This window comes from Gadus macrocephalus, chromosome 14, assembly GCF_031168955.1.
Source record: "Gadus macrocephalus chromosome 14, ASM3116895v1".
Classification (NCBI taxonomy): domain Eukaryota; kingdom Metazoa; phylum Chordata; class Actinopteri; order Gadiformes; family Gadidae; genus Gadus; species Gadus macrocephalus.
This window is the reverse complement of record NC_082395.1, coordinates 19,919,323-19,939,439: the sequence shown is the minus strand read 5'-3', so window position 1 is coordinate 19,939,439 and position 20,117 is coordinate 19,919,323. Positions and strand designations below refer to the sequence as shown.

The following is a 20,117-nucleotide window of genomic DNA, read 5'->3' as shown; positions in this document are numbered from 1 at the left end:
ATGCATCACAGAGCTTCTGGTTCGCGGTCGACGTGTTGACATCATTGGCGCCTTGCCAATGGTACAGGTTGTAATTGGGTGGCATATGGGCAACTTAATGTAAAGTGATGCTTTGTTAATTGCACATGAGTGCACGAATCAAAGCGAGTGACGCGGAAGAGGTGAAGTGAGGAGGCAGTTGATTTCCTCCGAGCAGCTGCCCGTGGGCATGATGGCATCTTAAAAATCAAAAAAAATTCCAAGAAATCAATTGCAGGGATCTTTATGAATCCTGTTGTGTGTGCTACACTAATATAGACGACCAGTTTCTTTTGGATTGCGGATCCAATGTGGACCCGCGTCTCTCATTTGTGAAATAAACCGTTGATGACTTTGAATGTTTTTTGCTTAGTTTGATTGTTTATAGCTGAGGAGGAAAATGTTGCTCTCTGAGTTGTATGATCTATTTCAAACGCTCATCGTCCAAAATATCCTATGTCTGTGAATCAGGTTAGGGAAATGCATTCGTCTATTATTTGCGTAACCTGATTTCAATTACAGTAATTTAAGTTGCATGCACCCTCTATTACCCTGTTCTTTATGACCAAATGTTTATTTTGAAAACAATGCTAGACTTACTTTACTAGCATGACTTAAATTTGGCACAAATGTGAATCTAGAAGTTAAACCTATTCAACGTCCTCGTTTGTCCCTGTGAAGATTGTCAACAGTTGATTATTTCTTCTATTTCTTTCTTCGCCAAAATGACCAGTGGAACGGATTATAAATAATGTTACGCTGCATTATCATTACCTGCTCAACATGTTAAGGGTTTATTTAACGAATAAATGATTCTAGGTCTAATTGCATTTGGTATTGATCGGTGTCGTGCTCGCGGCCTTCCGCCCTAGAGCGGACCAACCACCTTTTACATATCATCATGTAGGCCTAATATTTTTCTCTTTTATTCATTTGTTCTATCTGAGAAATTAAATATCCCTGACATTTTCCATTCTCTGCCTATTAAATCATACAGCCTCCAAACCTATCCCTGGCGGAATCACGCTTTTCTTTTCTATTTTTATAAGATATCAAAGCCTGATAAAACCTGAAAATAATGAGATTGGGATACATTGGAACCTGAATTCAGGGCTATTTTGAATTGAGTAAATATGACAAGCACATGCCGATGTCATTACCTGGTATCTTTCAGCAGCATATCAAGGTGTATTGTACACAGAAGCCTGCAACATCATGTGACTCTGCAGAGCTGCCGAAATATCGATCCACGGTCGCTCTGCACGGAATTACCATTGTTCCCATCTAAATGGGATATGACGCCTAAGAAGATTATTCCACTGAATGTGGCCCGTAGCCTGCAATATTCTGCTTGGAAATTAAATTACTCATCGGCCGACAACCTTGCACTTACTTTGCCTAGTATTTATTCTCGCAAAATTATTTTGTTAATTTGAGTCCTGGCCTCGTCTGATGTTTAATTCGTTGTTGTGGTTGATGCTGTTTTTGTTGTAATTGTTTTTGTTTTTTGTTGTTGTTGTTGTTGTTTTTATTCCGACAGGATCAGTTGTAAAAAGAGGCAGAGTAGTCTACCTCAGCTGCATGAATGACTATATTGTGTGAAAACCAGTAGGCCTATTGGAATATTCTGTTGCAGTTTCTTCTTGAAATGTTCCGCTACTTCACAAGTGCTAAAAGTATGGCGGTTTATTGTAGGTATGATCCAGAAAGAAAATGATGCGGCTTTATTCACCACGCTGATAACGGAACGAGGGACAGAGCACGCACATTTCAAGTGGGACCCGGACGAGGCACGAGCTTATTGATCGGCATGAGAATGTGTAGATGAGGAGAGACACCACGTGAGGCCTTCATGTGTTGTGTTCGGTGTGTGTGTTCGGTGTGTGTGTAGCCTATGTGTGTGTGTGTGTGTGTGTGTGTGTGTGTGTGTGTGTGTGTGTGTGTGTGTGTGTGTGTGTGTGTGTGTGTGTGTGTGTGTGCGTATGCGTGTGTGCGTGCGTGCGTGTGCGTGTGCGTTTTCTTGTTTTTTCTTCTGGTAAATATCGATATATTTAATAAAGCAACAAACTACAAGCAAAATACATTCTTTCTTTTCATTTTATCTTAAAAAACATTATTAATTATGCCTTCATGACATTAGTTAATTTTCTCTGTGTACATTTATTATGTTTTTTAATTATACAACGTATGCAACTTTTTGCACCAAAACTGTTTGAGGCTTTGCATCTTATTTTCTGTCATAGTCGATTTCACTGCACGAATTAAATAAAATGAACCTGAACTACTGGGATCTTCTTGTGGTTTTGTCCCAGCCCGGCCACTGTTCAGGGGCCCGCCCGAAGCAGCGTGTTATCCCGGGTTTATGTCGGCAGACCTACGGTTGAAAAGCCACACTTTTTAAATTAGTCCGCTTTGTCTCGACACACGTCACACACACGCCATTGACATTGACTTTATATCAGAGACAGTTTAACTTTTTCGGCTTTTTTTTTCTCTCCCTTTTTATTGAACTCATTCAAGCGAACGGGGGTCCCTTTGTGGGGGTCCCTGACAGATGCGGACCCGTGTGTCGTCGTAGCGCTAGCTGGTCCAAACAGGGGAAAAGTCTGAAAGGTTAATCTGTCACCCGCAGATGTTAGCTTTGGGAGTCTTGAAGCGTCACCTTTGACATGTCCCCTATTCAGCCGGGGGGGGGGGGGGGGGGGGGGGCGGGGGGGTCGTGCAGTCAACTGACCGCTGCAAGCTGTCACCACGACCGGGTAAAAAGGACGCCTCGGACCGACTCGTTAGTCCGAACCGCCAATGTCAACCACATAAGACACATAGGAGGACGTTCATGTAGGCCTAAGTCTTTGCAGGAAAAAATAAGTCAAATCAAACTTGGATCCAGCTATTAGCTGGCCGATTTATGCGGCGTTTATTTTGTGCTATCATGAGCTAGCCTATCTTATTTATTCATATTGAAAAGGCCTCTAGCCTTATTATGAACATGTGTGAATAATGATTTCATGCGCCCATCCCACGACTGAAGTCATTCTTTCTATCCCGCATGCACGCACATGAACTGCTCCTCTCAATTAGGACACGGTGGTGCGCGCGCTGAAGCCCCCCTCCACGCCCCCCCACACACACACACACACACACACACACACACACACACACACACACACACACACACACACACACACACACACACACACACACACACACACACACACACACACACACACACACACACACACACACACACACACACACACACACACACACACACACACACACACGCACACACTGCTGGGCTTGGTTCGTTAAGCCTAATGGGTGAACAATAGACACATCTGCTCATCTTTTTCTATCAAAAGAAAAGGTACCAGTCGGAATCGTTTGGTAAACCGCCGCATTTTGAACGGGTCGGGACGGGGCAGGACCATGGGCCTGGGTCTGTCCGTCATATTGTGGACGACTATAGGTCAATATTATTATTGTAGGCCTATGATTTTGTAACCACACATATGCAGGCGCACGAGAGTTAAACATCAACTTCCACTGAAGCGGGAAGGATCATGATCACTGCTTGTTTTAACTTGGCAATTTAAGGACGACCACAAGCTACTAGCCGCCAGCTTTTGGGAATTTCCCAAGCATAATTTTAAATGATTGAGCAGTTCTTATGAGACAGTCAACTTTAAGATGAATGCATCTTGTTGTATATTGTTATTTTTACGAAAAACAATAGGCCTAGATGAATATTGGTTATTATGGGAGAAAATGACTTCAGCCAGTATAGTTTGATACCTCCCTTCCTTAATAAGTTTGCCTACGTCAGGACAATGGGGCGGTTTGTGTGCGCGCGCCTGTGTGCGCGCACTTGTATTTCTGTCAATGTGTGTGCGTTGGTGTCAATGTATGTGTGCTATTGTGTGCGTGTGGGAGAGGGACATCTTCACTGCGCATGTGTAGACAGGGCGAGCTGCTGGTGCTGGTAGGGAACTGAGAGCGGAGACAACGATCAGCGCGAGACACGGCTAGAGAGATGGCGCGGCACCCGAGCGGAGCGCGAGGACTGACGGTTGGCGGAGGGGGGGCTTGAATGAACCGAATAAACAAATAAACCAAAGAAATCCATCACACACGGACCGGGATATCGGACATACATTTTGAAAATACAACTCATCCGAGGAGAATATTTCATTTACGGACACTACAATTATTATTACAGGACGTTTTGACTGCAACAAAAAAAAGAAGAAGAAAAAAAAACACAACAAAAGGAAATTGAAGTGAAATTGACGGGCAGGACTTTTGGACCGGCGCACTGGGGCAGGTCAGATAGATGGTTCGTCCACAGCGCTGGCCGGATCATGAACGCCCAGCTGTCGATGGAGAATATTGGCGATCTGCACGGGGTAAGCCATGAGTCTGTGTCCGGCCACGGGGATCTGTTGAGCAACCACAGTCCTCACTCCCGCTCGGGCCACCGGGGTCTGAGCCACCGTGCCATGGGTATGGCCACCCTGCTTGACGGCGGAGACTATCACCCCTCCCACGGACACCTGCACTCGGCGATCAGCATGTGCGAAGCCCCCCCTGGGATGAGCAGCACCACCTACACCACCCTCACCCCTCTGCAGCCGCTGCCTCCCATCTCCACCGTGTCCGACAAGTTCCCTCCGCACCATCATCATCCGCATCACCACCACCACCATCCCCATCACCCTCATCCCCATGCCCACCAGAGGATCCCCGGGAATGTCAGCGGGAGCTTCACTTTGATGCGCGAGGACCGGGGTCTGGCCCCCATGAACAGCCTGTACCCCTCGTACCACCACAAGGACCCATGCATGGGTCAGAGCCTCTCCCCGCTGTCTGGCTCCGGCCTGGCCAGCATTCACACCTCCCAGGCGGGGATCCCCCCCTATGCCCACCCGGGGGCCGCCATGCCCGGGGAGAAGATGCTGACCCCGAGCGGCTTCGAGGCCCACCACCCCGCCATGCTGGGCCGACACACGGAGCAGCACATGAGCTCCTCGGCGGGCATGGTGCAGATCAACGGCCTCCATCACCACCACCACCACCACCCGCACGCACACATGGGCGCCCAGGGACACGGCCAGGGGGGGCTGATGACCAGCCGGGAACAGGCGTCCGGAGGCGGCCAGCACGGTGGAGGCGGCGGAGGGGGCGGTGTGTCCGGGGGACAGATGGAGGAGGTAAATACCAAAGAGGTGGCGCAGAGGATCACCACGGAGCTCAAGCGCTACAGCATACCCCAGGCCATCTTCGCACAGCGGGTCCTGTGTCGCTCCCAGGGCACGCTGTCGGACCTCCTGCGGAACCCCAAGCCCTGGTCCAAACTCAAGTCCGGCCGCGAGACGTTTCGTCGGATGTGGAAGTGGCTGCAGGAGCCTGAGTTCCAACGGATGAGCGCGCTCAGGCTCGCAGGTGAGCGAAGCCTCGGTAAAGACCCTTTCTATTATTCCTTCTTTCATTTTCACACTGCTGTTTCTTGTGTTTGTGTTGCATGCAGAGTCGTGTTATTGTTTTGCATACTCGGGCATACTGCCCCCCTTGTGTCGAGAGAGTAGAGGGTTTGTGGTAGGTGGCAACACATGTTGTTTTACCTCAAAGTATCGACCGCGGGACTGTGTGCGTAAACCGATCGCTTGCCGAGAAATCGTTAGGAATGTGCTTATTTGGAGCGTGGATCTGACGAGGTTTTGAGTTGTGTGTACCCTCAGTTGTGATGAACACACACACACGCGCGGACACAAACACACACACACACACACGCACACACACACACACACACACACACACACACACACACACACACACACACACACACACACACACACACACACACACACACACACACACACACACACACACACACACACACACAGCTGTGTACCTAATGGTTATCCGTTTTTAATTACTGACGAAAAGTAGTCCCGAAACCATGCTTCCAGAGCCAGGAGGGTAACCAACCAATTTCAACAACAACATATATCTAAAACCAACGCATTATTAGCCCTTAATTGCGTGTTTATTCCCTGGCACATCGAGTATATGGATATTGGATTCATAATTACCTGTTAGCTTGAAATAACACAGGTTTAAAAACACACTCACACTCTCACGTAAAGCTTTGGAAAAAATGAGGCCTCGTCTTTGTCGCGAAAAGTGTGTATTATGTCTTCCTGTATCTCTAAGTGTGTGTGTGTGTGTGTGTGTGTGTGTGTGTGTGTGTGTGTGTGTGTGTGTGTGTGTGTGTGTGTGTGTGTGTGTGTGTGTGTGTGTGTGTGTGTGTGTGTGTGCGTGCGTGCGTGCGTGCGTGCGTGCGTGCGTGCGTGCGTGCGTGCGTGTGTTTGTGCGTGTGTGTGTGTGTGTGATAACAGAGGGACCACGTCCGTGGTTATTATGAACGAGTGACGTGAGGGTAAAGCTGATATTTGATTGCTGTATTATTTTCGTTAAAAGTTAAATGATAGGCTAGATGTATTATTTTGTGACGTAATAGGTCTAATAGGTGGGAATATATATTTTCAGACCTATATCAATGCAATAAACCTTTAGTTTAGTTTATTATTAGCTGCATATATTCATATGATGCGGACTTCCTATTAGACTATTTTAATATCGCTCAACTCATAGGCTATTGAATATTTCTGAAATAAAAATCATTTTAAATTAATTTGGAGAATATTGTATCGATCCACTGTTCCTGTGCAATACAGCCGTGATCCGCTGCTGGAGGAGAAGTGATATACTTATTGATTTGGGCTTCTGAAATTAATCTCGGCTCTTTTCTCTTTTCGCACGTATTCAATTACCTGTGCGATGGGAATTTAGAAGTTAAATGATTTCTACAGGGAAAATATAATATAAAAGACTATAATTGAATTTAATTAAAATCAATTAAATTGAGCAGAGTGGAGTAGAAAGTAGAAATAGACTATGTTGAATAGAGGGTGGATGATAGGGTCTATTTAGGACCTGAAACAGTCGTTTCGATATCACCCTACATTATACGGCCTTATGGAATACGCCGTTCTCCACACGCCACCGAACCCCAAAAGCGATTCCGTAAGAGTTTATTTCTCCATTGAGCTATTGAGCTGATCCCAGGCCTTATGTTTGTGTTGGTTCTGCTCACAGGCCCGCGTGTTGTTTCTGTTTGTTCTGATCACAGTGTACGCGGAACCAAAACAAGCGGGTGCACACAAACAGCAAAGGGGAATGCTGGGAACGCGCGTGCGTGTTGGAGTTATCTGAGCTTAGTTTGCAATGATTAGCCGCGGTGGCGCGGAGCTGTGTGTGATCAGCCTGATAACGAGGCCGTTGTTATTTCATCTCATCCTGGGAAAGGTTGCTTGTTTTCGGCCTCCTTCTCCCCCTATGAGGCCAGCCCGATGGAGGGTCTGCGCGGCCTTCAGTCACTGATTTATAGCGGCCTGCAGGACGAGCTCAGGGGGTTAATGGTTACCTACCTGTGCCGTCAGAATGCAGCCCCTCACAGAGCTAGACCTATATTCATTTATTGCCATACGTAGGCCTAAATGGCCACTCTGCTTTAGGAGTCTAGCAGAACCTACTTTAGTCCTAGGATGCTTTGGTCCAGACACGCACTCACAGGGCCTAATATAGATAACATGAGAACATGACAACAGTTTATATGTGGGTTAAGTTTGTAGGTCTGTATAAAATAGAATGTAATATAATATAAAACAATAAAATAATATAATTTATTATAATACAATATAATATAATTTAATATAATACATGGTTCTAGAAAAAAATCGATGTGTGTAATGATATTATGTTTAGGGCCTATGTTAAATATTTTCGCAATAGTTCATTTGGGCTACTTAATTATTCAAGGCGTTATTTTTGTATCGCATTCATGCAAAATTTTGCTAATTCATATATTTTATATTCAAGCGTTATTTTTTGCCTTCAATCTTTACTGTTCAAATTCCCTATGTAGTCGTCTGTCTGCTCTCCGTTGAATTGTGGTCGAGCTGCAATAACCTCAATAGCAGTCCACTGCTGCCCCCCTGTGGTCATTGTTCATACAAAAACACCAAAGAACAAAAAATATATATATTCTAGAATTCGTTTTAAAAAGTAGTCTGCGCTCTTTCCTTCGGGTAGTGTTGGGCGGTGGACGATGGAAGATGGTTCGGGGGCTAAACGGATGTGTTCAGTCTACAATTGGGCATTCTTTTAGACATGTGTATTTTGTATAAAACATATGATAAATCAATTTGGATAAAAGCATCAGCTAAACTAGTGATTATTAGTATACTAGCATATATTAGCACATTTTGTTTAAGCATTCACATTTTCAGAACCATGGACAGTACTAAGTCTGTATATCTGCTTCATCCATCTTTGTGTGTGTGTGTGTGTGTGTGTGTGTGTGTGTGTGTGTGTGTGTGTGTGTGTGTGTGTGTGTGTGTGTGTGTGTGTGTGTGTGTGTGTGTGTGTGTGTGTGTGTGTGTGTGCGGGTATGTATCTATCTGTATCTATATACATGTGTGTATATATGCATTTATCTTTCTTGCATCTAGGTCTATGTGTATATCTGTGTGTATATATCTATCTCTCTATCTATGTATGTGCGTGTGTGTGTGTGTGTGCGTGTGTGTGTGTATGTGTGTGTGTATGTATGTGTATATATTTATCCATGTGTATATTTGTGTGTCTGTATCCTCATGGCTGTGTGTCTCTCTGTCTGCAGCGTGCAAGCGGAACGAGATATTTGTGTGTATGTATGGGTATATATATATGTGTCTATGTGTGGGTGTTTGTAACTTTATATATCTATCAATGTATCTATGTGTGACTAGGTGTGTTTGTGTGTGTGTGTGTGTGTGTGTGTGTGTGTGTGTGTGTGTGTGTGTGTGTGTGTGTGTGTGTGTGTGTGTGTGTGTGTGTGTGTGTGTGTGTGTTTGTGTGTGCATGTGTATACATCTATGTATCTATGTCCATGCATGTGTATTTGTATGTATATATGTATATGTGTGCATGCATGTGTATATATATATGCATGCACTGTATGTAGGGCTATGTGTGTATGTCGTTTATGTACGTGTATATATCTATGTATTAAGGTCTGTGTATGTATGGGTTTTATATATGTATGTATATGTATGTGTATGTGTATGTATGTGTATCTAACTAGATATATTTGTGTTTAAATGTGTATATCTATCTATGTATCAATGTCAATGAGTATGCGTGTGCGTGTTCATTTGTGCGCGCGTGTGTGTGTGTGTGTGTGTGTGTGTGTGTGTGTGTGTGTGTGTGTGTGTGTGTGTGTGTGTGTGTGTGTGTGTGTGTGTGTGTGTGTGTGTGCCTATGTGTCCTCATGGCAGTCTGCTCTCTCTCTCTGCAGCGTGCAAGCGAAAGGAGATGGACCACGGAAGGAACGACCGCAACAGCATGTCCAAAAAGCCGCGGCTGGTATTTACGGACGTGCAGCGACGGACTCTCCACGCCATCTTCAAGGAGAACAAGCGTCCTTCCAAAGAGCTGCAGGTGACCATCGCCCAGCAGCTGGGTCTGGAACTGACCACCGTCAGTAACTTCTTCATGAATGCACGCCGCCGGAGCCTGGACAAGTGGCTGGACGACGGCTCTGGCCACCCGCCGGGTAGCAACGGCTGCACCAAAGCCTGAAGACAGACTGACGGACCGACTCATGGACGGACTGAACCTCGGTGAAAAAGCTTTAAAATTTAAAGAAGAAACAAAGAAGAAAAAAAACTTTAATGACTCTGAAGCAACGATTTGCCCTTAAACATGTGCTATACTGATATTTATAGTATCCAAAGATGAAAAACAAAACCAAAGACTACTTTTACTTGCTTTAAAATGTTCGTTCTGCAACGCATTTATGTCTAACATACTGCAAAAAACTTTAGATCCCCCCATCCTTCTCACTGGTCTTACAGCTTTACCCCTAATATCGACCTATCATTCACCGCCCTTATCTCTAATCTGATTGGTTGGGTTGATGACGGGTCCTTGAAAGGAAGTGTAATCAGCCTATCGGCAGTGTGTTTCGCACTGTTGTCCACGCCCATGAAGACAAACTGAAAGAGGAGCTCCAGAAGGATTGACCAATCAATTTCAAGGGAAAGGATCCTGCTGGGGTAACTGGAACGTTTGTGCAACATTTTGGACTGGTGGACTTGTTTGTCTTTATGTCCGTTTGTCTGTCTGTAGAACAGTAGAGCTTTAGATCTTTCTACCAAGCGTTCCGAACAGTCAGGAAGTGAGGGAGGGCGGGCTGCTAACCTGAAACCAAAACGATCCCTGAATCGAATCTCCCCACCCCTCACTACTGGCGTGCTTTTCTTCCGCGCTGAAAAGTTGACCCCAAAGAACCTATATCGCCTTGTAGCTCCAAAACTAGGCCCATGCATTTCATAAACAAAATCACGACAGAGTACGTTCTCAAGATTACCAAAGATGATACAAATTTCGATTTTGTCACATACTCTTACCTCACGCCTTCCCATTACCCCTAAAGAGAGACTGTTATGTAGTCAGTTAGGATCATACACTATATCTCATAGAGTGGGAAGTTGCTCTTCTACCAAAAAATAAATGTGTTCATTCCTTTTTGCCTTATGCATTATTGCATCAAACCAAAAAAATATACAGCCACATCCTCAGAATCAACTGGTTCCCCTTTATAATCATGTGCATATAATCTAGTTAATATTTCTACTACAAGCATATACAGAGCGCCAGCTATCAATAAACACCCAGCAGGTGTAGCAGTTAGAGCTATATTCCTATGCTGCTCATAACACAAAGTATGAACTGACGATTCAAACAGAAGGCCATTCAACATTTTTGTGTATTTATTAATATAGCCATTTAGAAATGCTATTTAAATTATTTAATTGAGTGATTAAGGTAAACCTTCTTATTTATTGATATTAATCTGCAGTGGCTTATATGACTTCCCTTTGTGCTTCATACATATTTGATCCTATGGTGCCATCAAAGGCTCTAGAAAGGAGGAATGATATTTAAAATAATCAATGTACTGGCCTATGCTTGGGCAGCCATATCAACCCGACAACCCAGCAACAACCCATTCCCCCCCAACGCAAAAAGCCCAGACACTCTTCACCCATTCCTCTGGCCAGCTATGCATTTCAGCAGCAGGGAGAAAGCATTGCCAGGGTACGCGGACATGAGGGCCAGGACAGCCTCCTGCCTCTGTACTCTCCCCCTTGGCCCGGGTTAGCAGCCCCTCCACCTAGAACATCAACACGACCAAGGGAGGATAAGGGAAAGTCAGAGCAGATCGCTGATCTCCTCACGACTCCAGGACCAAGGACACGCAGAACACAAAGAAGACAAGACAAAGAAATGAACAAGATGTTTAGACCTGCCGGTGTTTTATAGTGTGAACCAAAGATGCTACCTCACTCAAGTTCCATACGTGATTTCTATCACTTTGATGATACCAAAGATAAACAGACGGTTCCTTCTCAGTGCACGGCCTCTACAAGTGAAGTCAGTAGATGATGTAAGCCCCCATCCCTTTCCCCCAACCCCGCCCTCGCCTGCGCCCCCTCTCTCCGACCACCCACCACCCATCTTTATTTGCCACCCTCCCTCCCCTCAGTCAAGCCATGGCGCCCTGCTAGGTCTGTCTTATGTGGGCTCTGATTACTAATCCATAGGAGTATGTGCTGATGTAGGTGTAGCTATTGCCAGATATGCTGATCCAGCCCGAGACACACACACACACACACACACACACACACACACACACACACACACACACACACACACACGGCCCACACAAGTGTCCCCGGGGGTTAGAACTTGCTGGCCATGCTACCCTTTCCCTATGCTTTACTTCAGCTGCACCAGCCTATTGCGTGTTTATTCTCCTCGATTCTAATCGAAAACGATGAAGATGTGAACTATAAGGGATAGGCTGGCAGGTGACCCATTTCATTTTGTAGACGTACAACTATGATGGATAGGCTATAGGTGGAACACTTCAAGCAGGAGGCAAACCCTAAACCCACAAATGTTTTTATATTTTGAGGTGGATATGTTCCCCTGTGCACCCTGCTGAGTGCAGCATCAATAGAGTTCTAGATTTTGGCGGGAGACAGCTGTCAGACGTTGTAACACTACGACAGGTAGAACAACTGACATCACGACAGAGCCCCAGTAGTTGAGCCCCGGCCAACAGCAGACAGGATCCTGACACAAAGCAGTCATGTTGCAATCTTTCTGAAACTCCCAGGACGAGTGCCTTGCTTGAACCAAAGTGTTGAACCGCTGTTGACCTCTGACCCCTTGACTCAGAATACCTCAGCCTGTAGGAAGGCCACCGTCGAAGAAGAAGAAACCAGGAGGAAGTTATTTTCTCACTCACGTGGTGCTTTCCGCCAGCGCAACCATGCAATGACAACATACCAAAGGAACAAAAAGCTGTTGTCCATAGCTACAGACAAACCAAAGGTCCCCCTTTTTCTCTTAGTTTCTTTCTCCTCCGCCCTCCCCCCCCGTCCCACTCCCGTCTCCGTCCGCCTGTGTGTAGTCCAGGCCCGGCACCCTGGCCCAGCATGGCTCAAACCAAATGTCTCGGAATACCTCATAGTAATAATGATTTCTTTGGGTTCTGCATCGAGACGTTATCTATCATCTATGAGTTAGGCAGGACTCCTCTAGTGTGGTACATGTTATCGTAGCTGTATCATTACCTGTTTTTATTTGTTTTTGGGTGGGAGCGCTCTGTTTCAAGTCACAGATGACAAGTTTCAGGGCGGTTTTGATGAAACTCGCCGGGTTTTATCAGACATTGGGTTATGCCAATATTATAATGAAGATAGACTATTGTTTTTACAGGGTAAAACCAACTGCTGTGATAATGTGTTTATATTTTCCCTTTACTCTACTTCTGTGTTGTGATTGGTCTTAATTTAATTGCATTTTTGTATCGGTTGACCACTACTTTAATTTATGCATTTGTAGAAACTATAGATTTGTATATAGTAGGTTTTTGGAAAAAAACAAACAAACAAAAAAAGTCTGTTTTATGTTGCAGCCTTATTTCCCATGATGCTTTGATGTTCTGAAGAAGTCGTTTGTATTCTTCTTCACCTAAATGTTAGCCGGCACTTCAATATGTGTTTGAAACACTGCCAGAAAACCAAACAGTTGATTTGCCAACGGAATCAAAGTTATGTAGAACTTGCTTTTTTTGAGAGCTGGCAAAAATCAGTATGTGTGTTTTTTCTATTCTTTTGACTCTTAAAAAAACGGTTCTTTTATGGGTATTAATGCACATCCAAAGATTTTCTAAAACAAACCAAAAATAGGAAAAAATGTATAATGTTGAAAAAGCACTGGCATTTGTGAGGTAGCATTGTTGATGAGTTTTGATTTGCCATTCGCACGGGTATAGAATGTAAATGGTGTAGGCTCTGTTCACAAGCTGGGCTAGGCCTGTAGGGAATCTCCTGTTCAATTTACAATCTGAGACTTTTGAATTCAGGGACTACAAGTCCTGCTCACTTTGCCATCCCACACACAGACATACGCACACACAGACATACAGACACACACAAACATAGAGAGACACGCACACACACACACACACACACACACACACACACACACACACACACACAGAAACACACAGACAGACAAAGACACACACACAAAGAAACACACACACACACAGACACACACACACACACACACACACACACACACACACACACACACACACACACACACACACACTCACGCACACAAGGAGTGGGGGGGGCGTGAGTGTAGGCAGCCGGTCTGCCAGGGGGGCGGGCCATGGGTGGGGTCTATATTTTTTTAAACCCGTGGTGTTGGCCACCTCGCTCCATGTAGTATCTGTTCTTTTTTGGTACGCACTCGTGTTATGGCTTTAAAGTCTAATAAAACTCCAAAGAACATAACCAAACAAAGGAATCAGTCTGTGAGTGTGTATGCACGTGATTGCAAGGATGGTCTTTTTCCTTATCTTGTGTGTTTGTGGGGGCTTTCTGTTTGCCTTCTATGAGGAATCTTTGAAACTGTTTCTGAGGCACTGAATTGTGTCCATGTGTGAGTTTTTTTTCCCCAGACAGCCATGTTTCTATTTTTTTTTATTGTTATTTCTTGTTTTGGTTTTATCCATGTTTAGATCCCTATTGCCTATCTGGGTGATAGTGTCGGTGGACAGCCGTGAGCATGTGATGGACTGATGTTCTCCTCACAACCACATTCTGTGTCATTCTCTGGTCAGAGGCACCCAGGTTCTGCTCCGTTCTCCGTCTGTTCTCCCGTGTCCACCGCGCAGTGTTCTCACGGGAAAGAAGTTGGCTGTCCATGGGTAGATCGCATCAGTATCGTCTACCAGGGGTAGACGATGCCTGTGTCCTTGATTAGACTGTGTGGCGTTCCGTCAAGGGGCATTCCTTCTCTTTCCAGTTTCTGATTGCTCATGCTAATGCAAAAGGGAGGGTTGCTGTAACATTGACGTGTGTGACTGACGTAACGGGGATTTTTCCTTAGGATATTTTGTTGGTGTTTTTCTGTTTGGTTCTTATGACCGGTTGTCCATCAGGGGTTCCTATTTGATAGGTAGCTTGGCTACAGTTTCCATAACAATACTGCGGCGCCAAAGACAATCATCTTGATCTCTAATGCTGGGGGGCTCAATCTATCACCCAGCGGGGTAGCTCTCCAGCTATTCATATACAAAGATGCTTGAAAGGGTTTTGATAAACAAGCATATTTGTTGTCATAGACATTTAGGATATAGGTGACATTCGTAGTACGTTCTGAACTTTCCAAATAAAAATCATATTGCTTTTTTTCAGCCCAAGAGCTATTGTCAGACTTGATTTCCTTCCTCAGCCTCTTATTTCGCGAAGCTTGTTTGATTTCATTCGTCATTACTGTCTGTGTGAGCGCATATGTTTGTGTGTGTGTTAGGGTGTGTGTGTGGGAGTTTTTTTGTGCAATTTGTGTGTGTGTGTGTGTGTGTGTGTGTGTGTGTGTGTGAGAGTAAGTTTGTGTGTGTGTGTGTGTGTGTGTGTGTGTGTGTGTGTGTGTGTGTGTGTGTGTATGAGAGTAAGTTTGTGTGTTTGTGTGTGTCTGTGTGAGCGCGCATGTGTTATTGTGTGTGAGTGCAATTATTTTGGCCAGTTCGGCAATGCTTTAGGTATATTGACGTTGTAACCCCATTCCACATCGGTTGATCCGTTCCGTTTATTCCCAGCAGCTTTGCGTCTGCTCTTTCAGTGCCGTGCAATATCATCTGTTTTGACTGCTAAGCAAATGAAAAAAAGGAAAAAAAAAATGAGAAGCGAAGTGATGATGTCATCAAGCTTTTTTCAGTGTTCAAATGTTTCAACATTTCTGTAGTCACCAAAGAAGTAGAAAATAAATTGTTGGTATTTCCATCTCTTAAATCTGGTGTCTTGTCATGCAATTTATTGTTATAGGAGTTTTTCCACCCTTCTATTGAAAGGTTCATACTTCTCAGATATCATTTAAATAATGATTTCAATTGCAGTAAGGTATAGTAAGATATACCAACCGAAAATAGGACGATCACTTTAATCTATTTTTTCTTGCCGAAAGATACTTTTGCTGCAAATAATGGCTAATGGTCAAATGTAAGCATTATTGTCAAACTGGACATTTTATGCAGACGGTTGATGTGTTTACCGTAGGAATGTGAAATTATAAAATATAGCGAGAGAGCCAACGTACTTAACATTGAACCTTACTTAACCCTAACCCTAACTCTTACTTATTTTTTTATATAGGCCTATAGATATCTAGATATATATAGGATAGATAGATATATTTATATATATATATATATATATACACACACACACACACACATGAACATTTCTGACCAATCACTTTGAATATGAATCAAAAAACAACTATTTTCCTCAAGGGTTTCAAAGACTATTTACCCCTGCATCACTTTCTGCGTTACCGGTCCAGACCACTAGATGGAGCTATAATACTACCGAGACCAGACAAAAGAATCGCTGGATGACTATCTTTTCATCACAGACCCAGATGGGATTTCCCATGGATGGGCTTAGTTTTAGTGTAAACAATGTTACATCATAGGTGGGTCATGACCTATGGCCGTTAAAGCTTTAAGGTTTACAATAGCCAATACCTTGCGTTGCTTTGCACTCAATATGATTAAGTAAACCTCTTACGACTAAGTTTTGTGCAGTTGATATCCCAAGTGAACATATTTCCAGATAATACACTTATTGTTAGGACCTGACATGGAGCAAACGAAGCTACCAGGCTGAAGATTTTGAAATTGCTTTGACACAACACCAACCACCACATCAGCTGTGGAGCAGATTTGCGCATCGCATTCTGGCGGCCGCATCAGTCTCCTCTTTGTTACCAGTCAGAACAAAATGTTCACGGGGAAAAAGCATCTCACGTGCCGCCCACGAGAACGTGCATGGGATCGGCTGTCCTATCAGAGCAGAGAGTCAACCCTCTCTCGCGCGCTCCATCTCTCTCTCCCTCTCTTGCACGCTCCCTCCCTCCCTCTCTCCCACTCTCGCGCGCTCCCTCTCTCTCGCGCGCACCCTGACCGTTGAGGCGCGCTCGCCACGGTCCATCATTATTATTACTAATAACATGGCACTCTGAGTCGTATGCTAAACCAGATCTCCCGCAGAATCCAGACGGCGCTCACCCCATGTGAGACGTTCAAATAAGAAGTAGAAGAAGAAGAAAGTTTGAACGCTCCTTTTCTAACTTCGCGGTTGCCATGGCAGCAGGTTCACGTGAGGCTGGGGAGGGAAGTGACGAGCTGTTGTTGGGACACGTGACCCGGGCTGCGCTGCCGCTGATCTGTTGTGACAAGCAGCGAGGAGGAGGTGAGGAGAGGATCCAGGTCGCATCGAGCCGAGCAGGACGCTAGCTTATGGTCTGGTCCCTCGGACGGCTCTGGTTCGTTAGATCGTCTCACCCGACGGGTCACCGGGAGGACGGCGTCTCTGTCCCCGCGCCGCGAGACATCTGCTCCCCCTGCACCGCGACGACACGTCGTATTGTTTTGTTTGTTTTCAAAGTTGGACTGGAAGAAGACCGATAATTGTTTCATTTGACCTGAACTGACCGTTTCGAGTGAGATATAACCCCCAGACGATGTGACAGTTTGGCGACACTTTGGTCCCGTTCTGCCCGAAGAATAATTCACCAAAACGGTTCTTCCTAACTACGACCGCGTTGGTCGTGCTGGTCGAGGCGGTCGTGGTGAACCGAGCCGAGACCCCCCTGCGCTACGGCTTGTCAGGGGTTGTTAGTCCGGTGTCGTGGTGGTACTCACAGGTACACACCACCCGTATGGCCAGCGTGTTGTCAGCTCGTCCGCACAGCTGGTAGGGCTGGTCGTGGTCCGATAGGCTCCGGTACAGTGGTACGGTTCGGTGCCACGGGACCCGAAATGTGTGGCGACGGAGCGGGGGTCCTGGTGGAGGATTCAGAGACTGATCGTAAGGGTAGCCTGATGGCTAGCTGAGAAGAGGCAGTCCGCTCAGTCGATCTCCTCGTCCAAGGCCAGATACAAATAGAAATACACGATCAGTTCAGCAGTCGATTAGACGACAGTGACTCGTACAGGAACGGGCTGACAAAGCGATGCTTTGTTGTCGGACAGGAGACAACTGTCAGCGACGTACAGGCTCCACAGCTGACTGTGTTGGGTGGGCTCCTGCATCAGGTGAAGCCACTGCGAGGACCAGGGCTCAGGGCAGGGGCCATAAGCGCATAGGCTGTGTGTGAACAGGACCTGTGGACAGAGGGACAACTCGAAGACCGAGAGGACTCTTGGGAGGTCTTCACGATGACACTGGACAACATGAAAACAGAGAGAGGTACGTACATGTTTGAAATTGAAATTGTGCATAAGCAACCCCGACCAACGCTACTCGAGAGACATCTCAAGCTGTGCTGCTATTCAACACGGCCTTGTTTTGGAAACTGCGAGTCAGACCTCAAACATCAACACTGTAAACAGCTGACAGTCATGTTTTAGCACAAACCAAATATGGCTTCTGTGTGCACCCTGCGATTTGGTTTGTCGCTGCATTGGATCTCCATGTGTAGACATCGGCTCGGAAGTGGTAACGACAACTGTCGTATGCTTTTGCTACTTATCCGACATGATGTTTTGACTTTCACTAGCAAATTGACAGCAAAATAAGAGGCATTTATTGGTTCAGACAAGGATAATGAAGAATAAATAATAGCCATTCATGTCTCACTTGGAACAGTAACGTCCTCCCTGATGCAATTACTGTCAAGTTGATAAGCATAAGGCGTTTTTTCTTGTGTAAGCACGTCAATAAAGAATTGGGTGATTGAATCCACATGACTGTCAGTAATCCAGAGTTTACGTGATTAGACCACCAAAGCCCCATGACACAGGAGGGGAGAAGCCATTGTTTCTCAGCTGCAATGATTTGGGGCACAGGATCAGTGCATGGTTTTCATAGGTAGTTCAACTGCAGTTAGAGCGCAGGCTGACAGGGAGGGGAAGACCCTGTAGCACGATGTATTGGTAACAGGACGCCTCGACACACAGTAAACATACGCCCTACATGGGCTGGGAGGGTTTTAACCCTAAGCCACATTGCTGCACTTAAAAGTCGATGCTACACAAGTTACATCATCTGTAAACGGTGCCAATGAACGCTAATGTGCGATGTAAACAAAAGGGCGAAAAGATAACAACAAGAGAAAGACGATTGTTCCTATTGTGATACTATTTGTTTTAATATTTAAAGACAATACAATATGGGTTTAGGAGACGCTAGAGAGATATACACAAACCACAAACTGAGTATATTATTATTGTAATTCTAGGAGCCAGACACTGACGCAGTTCCAACCACTATATTTTATAGTTATAGATTTTGAATATATATCACAGCATATATGCCTAAACCATTCTTTGATTGCACAGCGAACATCAAACCAACTGAACGAAGCAGGCCTGCCTGAGGCTGTTTATTAGTTGAGCCATTTCTCTACCTTCTCCTGATTTCATATCAGACTGACCCACACACTGTCAAGTTGTAATTATAAACCAATGGAGCAGATGCCAGCGGCTGTGTCCCCTCAGGGCAGGCCGGGGTGCTATTGTTATTTGGAACATACTGTGCTGTGAGAGGAGATGGGAGATTAACACTCGGGCTGTCACCTAGGCCCCTGACTCCTCCCTCAGAGGAGGAGGAAGTTTGGTGAAGAGAGAATCTGTTGTTTGGTGGCTGGTGACAGAGACACCAGAGGACCATGCAACAAGCACATATTTAGTGTGTGTGTGTGTGTGTGTGTGTGTGTGTGTGTGTGTGTGTGTGTGTGTGTGTGTGTGTGTGTGTGTGTGTGTGTGTGTGTGTGTGTGTGTGTGTGTGTGTGTGGGGGGGGCAGGTCTATTTGTGTTTGTATGTGTGTCTATATCTTTGTGTGTATTGAAAAAGCCGAGACATCATCAGCACCAAAACTTCTGGGGCTTCTTGGGATGTCATACAAGGGGAAGGCTTTCTCTGAAACTTGCTGTCCACACATTTAGTTCTGCTTACGCGCCTTAAGAACCAGAAACAACTGACTCTGTCTTTGTTGCTTGTTTTCCTCAAGCAGGGCTGCAGGATTAGGGCACCTAGTGCATTGTGCCTTTTTGGGAAATGGAGAGAGAGAGTGGGTGAGGAATCTAAATATTTGTTGGAATGTATTACGGTGGACAGCTAATTCATGTCCTTGCTCATTCATAAACATATGTGTTTATTTAACTTTGGTTTGGGCAAAACTCCTAACATTAAAAGGCACAAGGGAAGCTAGTCAAGTGGTCTCAGTCTTAGTGACTCTCTTGCGCACACATGTTCATCACACGTTTGCGAGCTGACCAACCCGAAAACAATCCAGTCAGTGATGATCTGAGTCATGTAAGGTTATATGTAGAGTAGGGATGTAACGTTATGAAAATGTAACCTCACGGTTATGTTATCAACATTTTTAAATACCCAAAATATGCC

General features: G+C 45.1%; 2 protein-coding genes and 1 long non-coding RNA gene across 4 annotated transcripts in view; 2 read left to right on the top strand and 1 right to left on the bottom strand.

Annotated features, from left to right (window-relative positions):
* Positions 1-2,766: 2,766 nt before the first annotated feature.
* Positions 2,767-15,500, top strand: onecut1 (one cut homeobox 1). Of its 2 annotated transcripts, none has more exons than XM_060071376.1 (2): positions 2,767-5,460; positions 9,419-15,500. In XM_060071376.1, exons 1-2 carry the CDS (start codon positions 4,380-4,382, stop codon positions 9,700-9,702), a joined length of 1,365 nt encoding a protein of 454 aa, XP_059927359.1. In that variant the 5' UTR covers positions 2,767-4,379; the 3' UTR covers positions 9,703-15,500. The 2 variants fall into 2 exon arrangements, with proteins under 2 accessions (XP_059927359.1, XP_059927358.1); XM_060071375.1 differs by having other exon boundaries at positions 2,767-5,475.
* On the bottom strand, positions 15,051-18,622 carry LOC132471990 (uncharacterized). Its single transcript, XR_009528967.1, has 2 exons — positions 17,969-18,622; positions 15,051-17,875 (listed from the first exon to the last, which is right to left on the bottom strand). It is a non-coding gene; the product is annotated as an uncharacterized LOC132471990 (long non-coding RNA).
* The window catches only part of atosa (atos homolog A), a 29,837-nt gene continuing 27,539 nt past the window's right edge, over positions 17,820-20,117 (top strand). Inside the window, exon 1 of the mRNA XM_060071373.1 lies at positions 17,820-17,960. Coding sequence (XP_059927356.1) covers positions 17,930-17,960 — 31 coding nt within the window. The 5' untranslated portion in view covers positions 17,820-17,929. The remainder of the gene's footprint in view (positions 17,961-20,117) is intronic.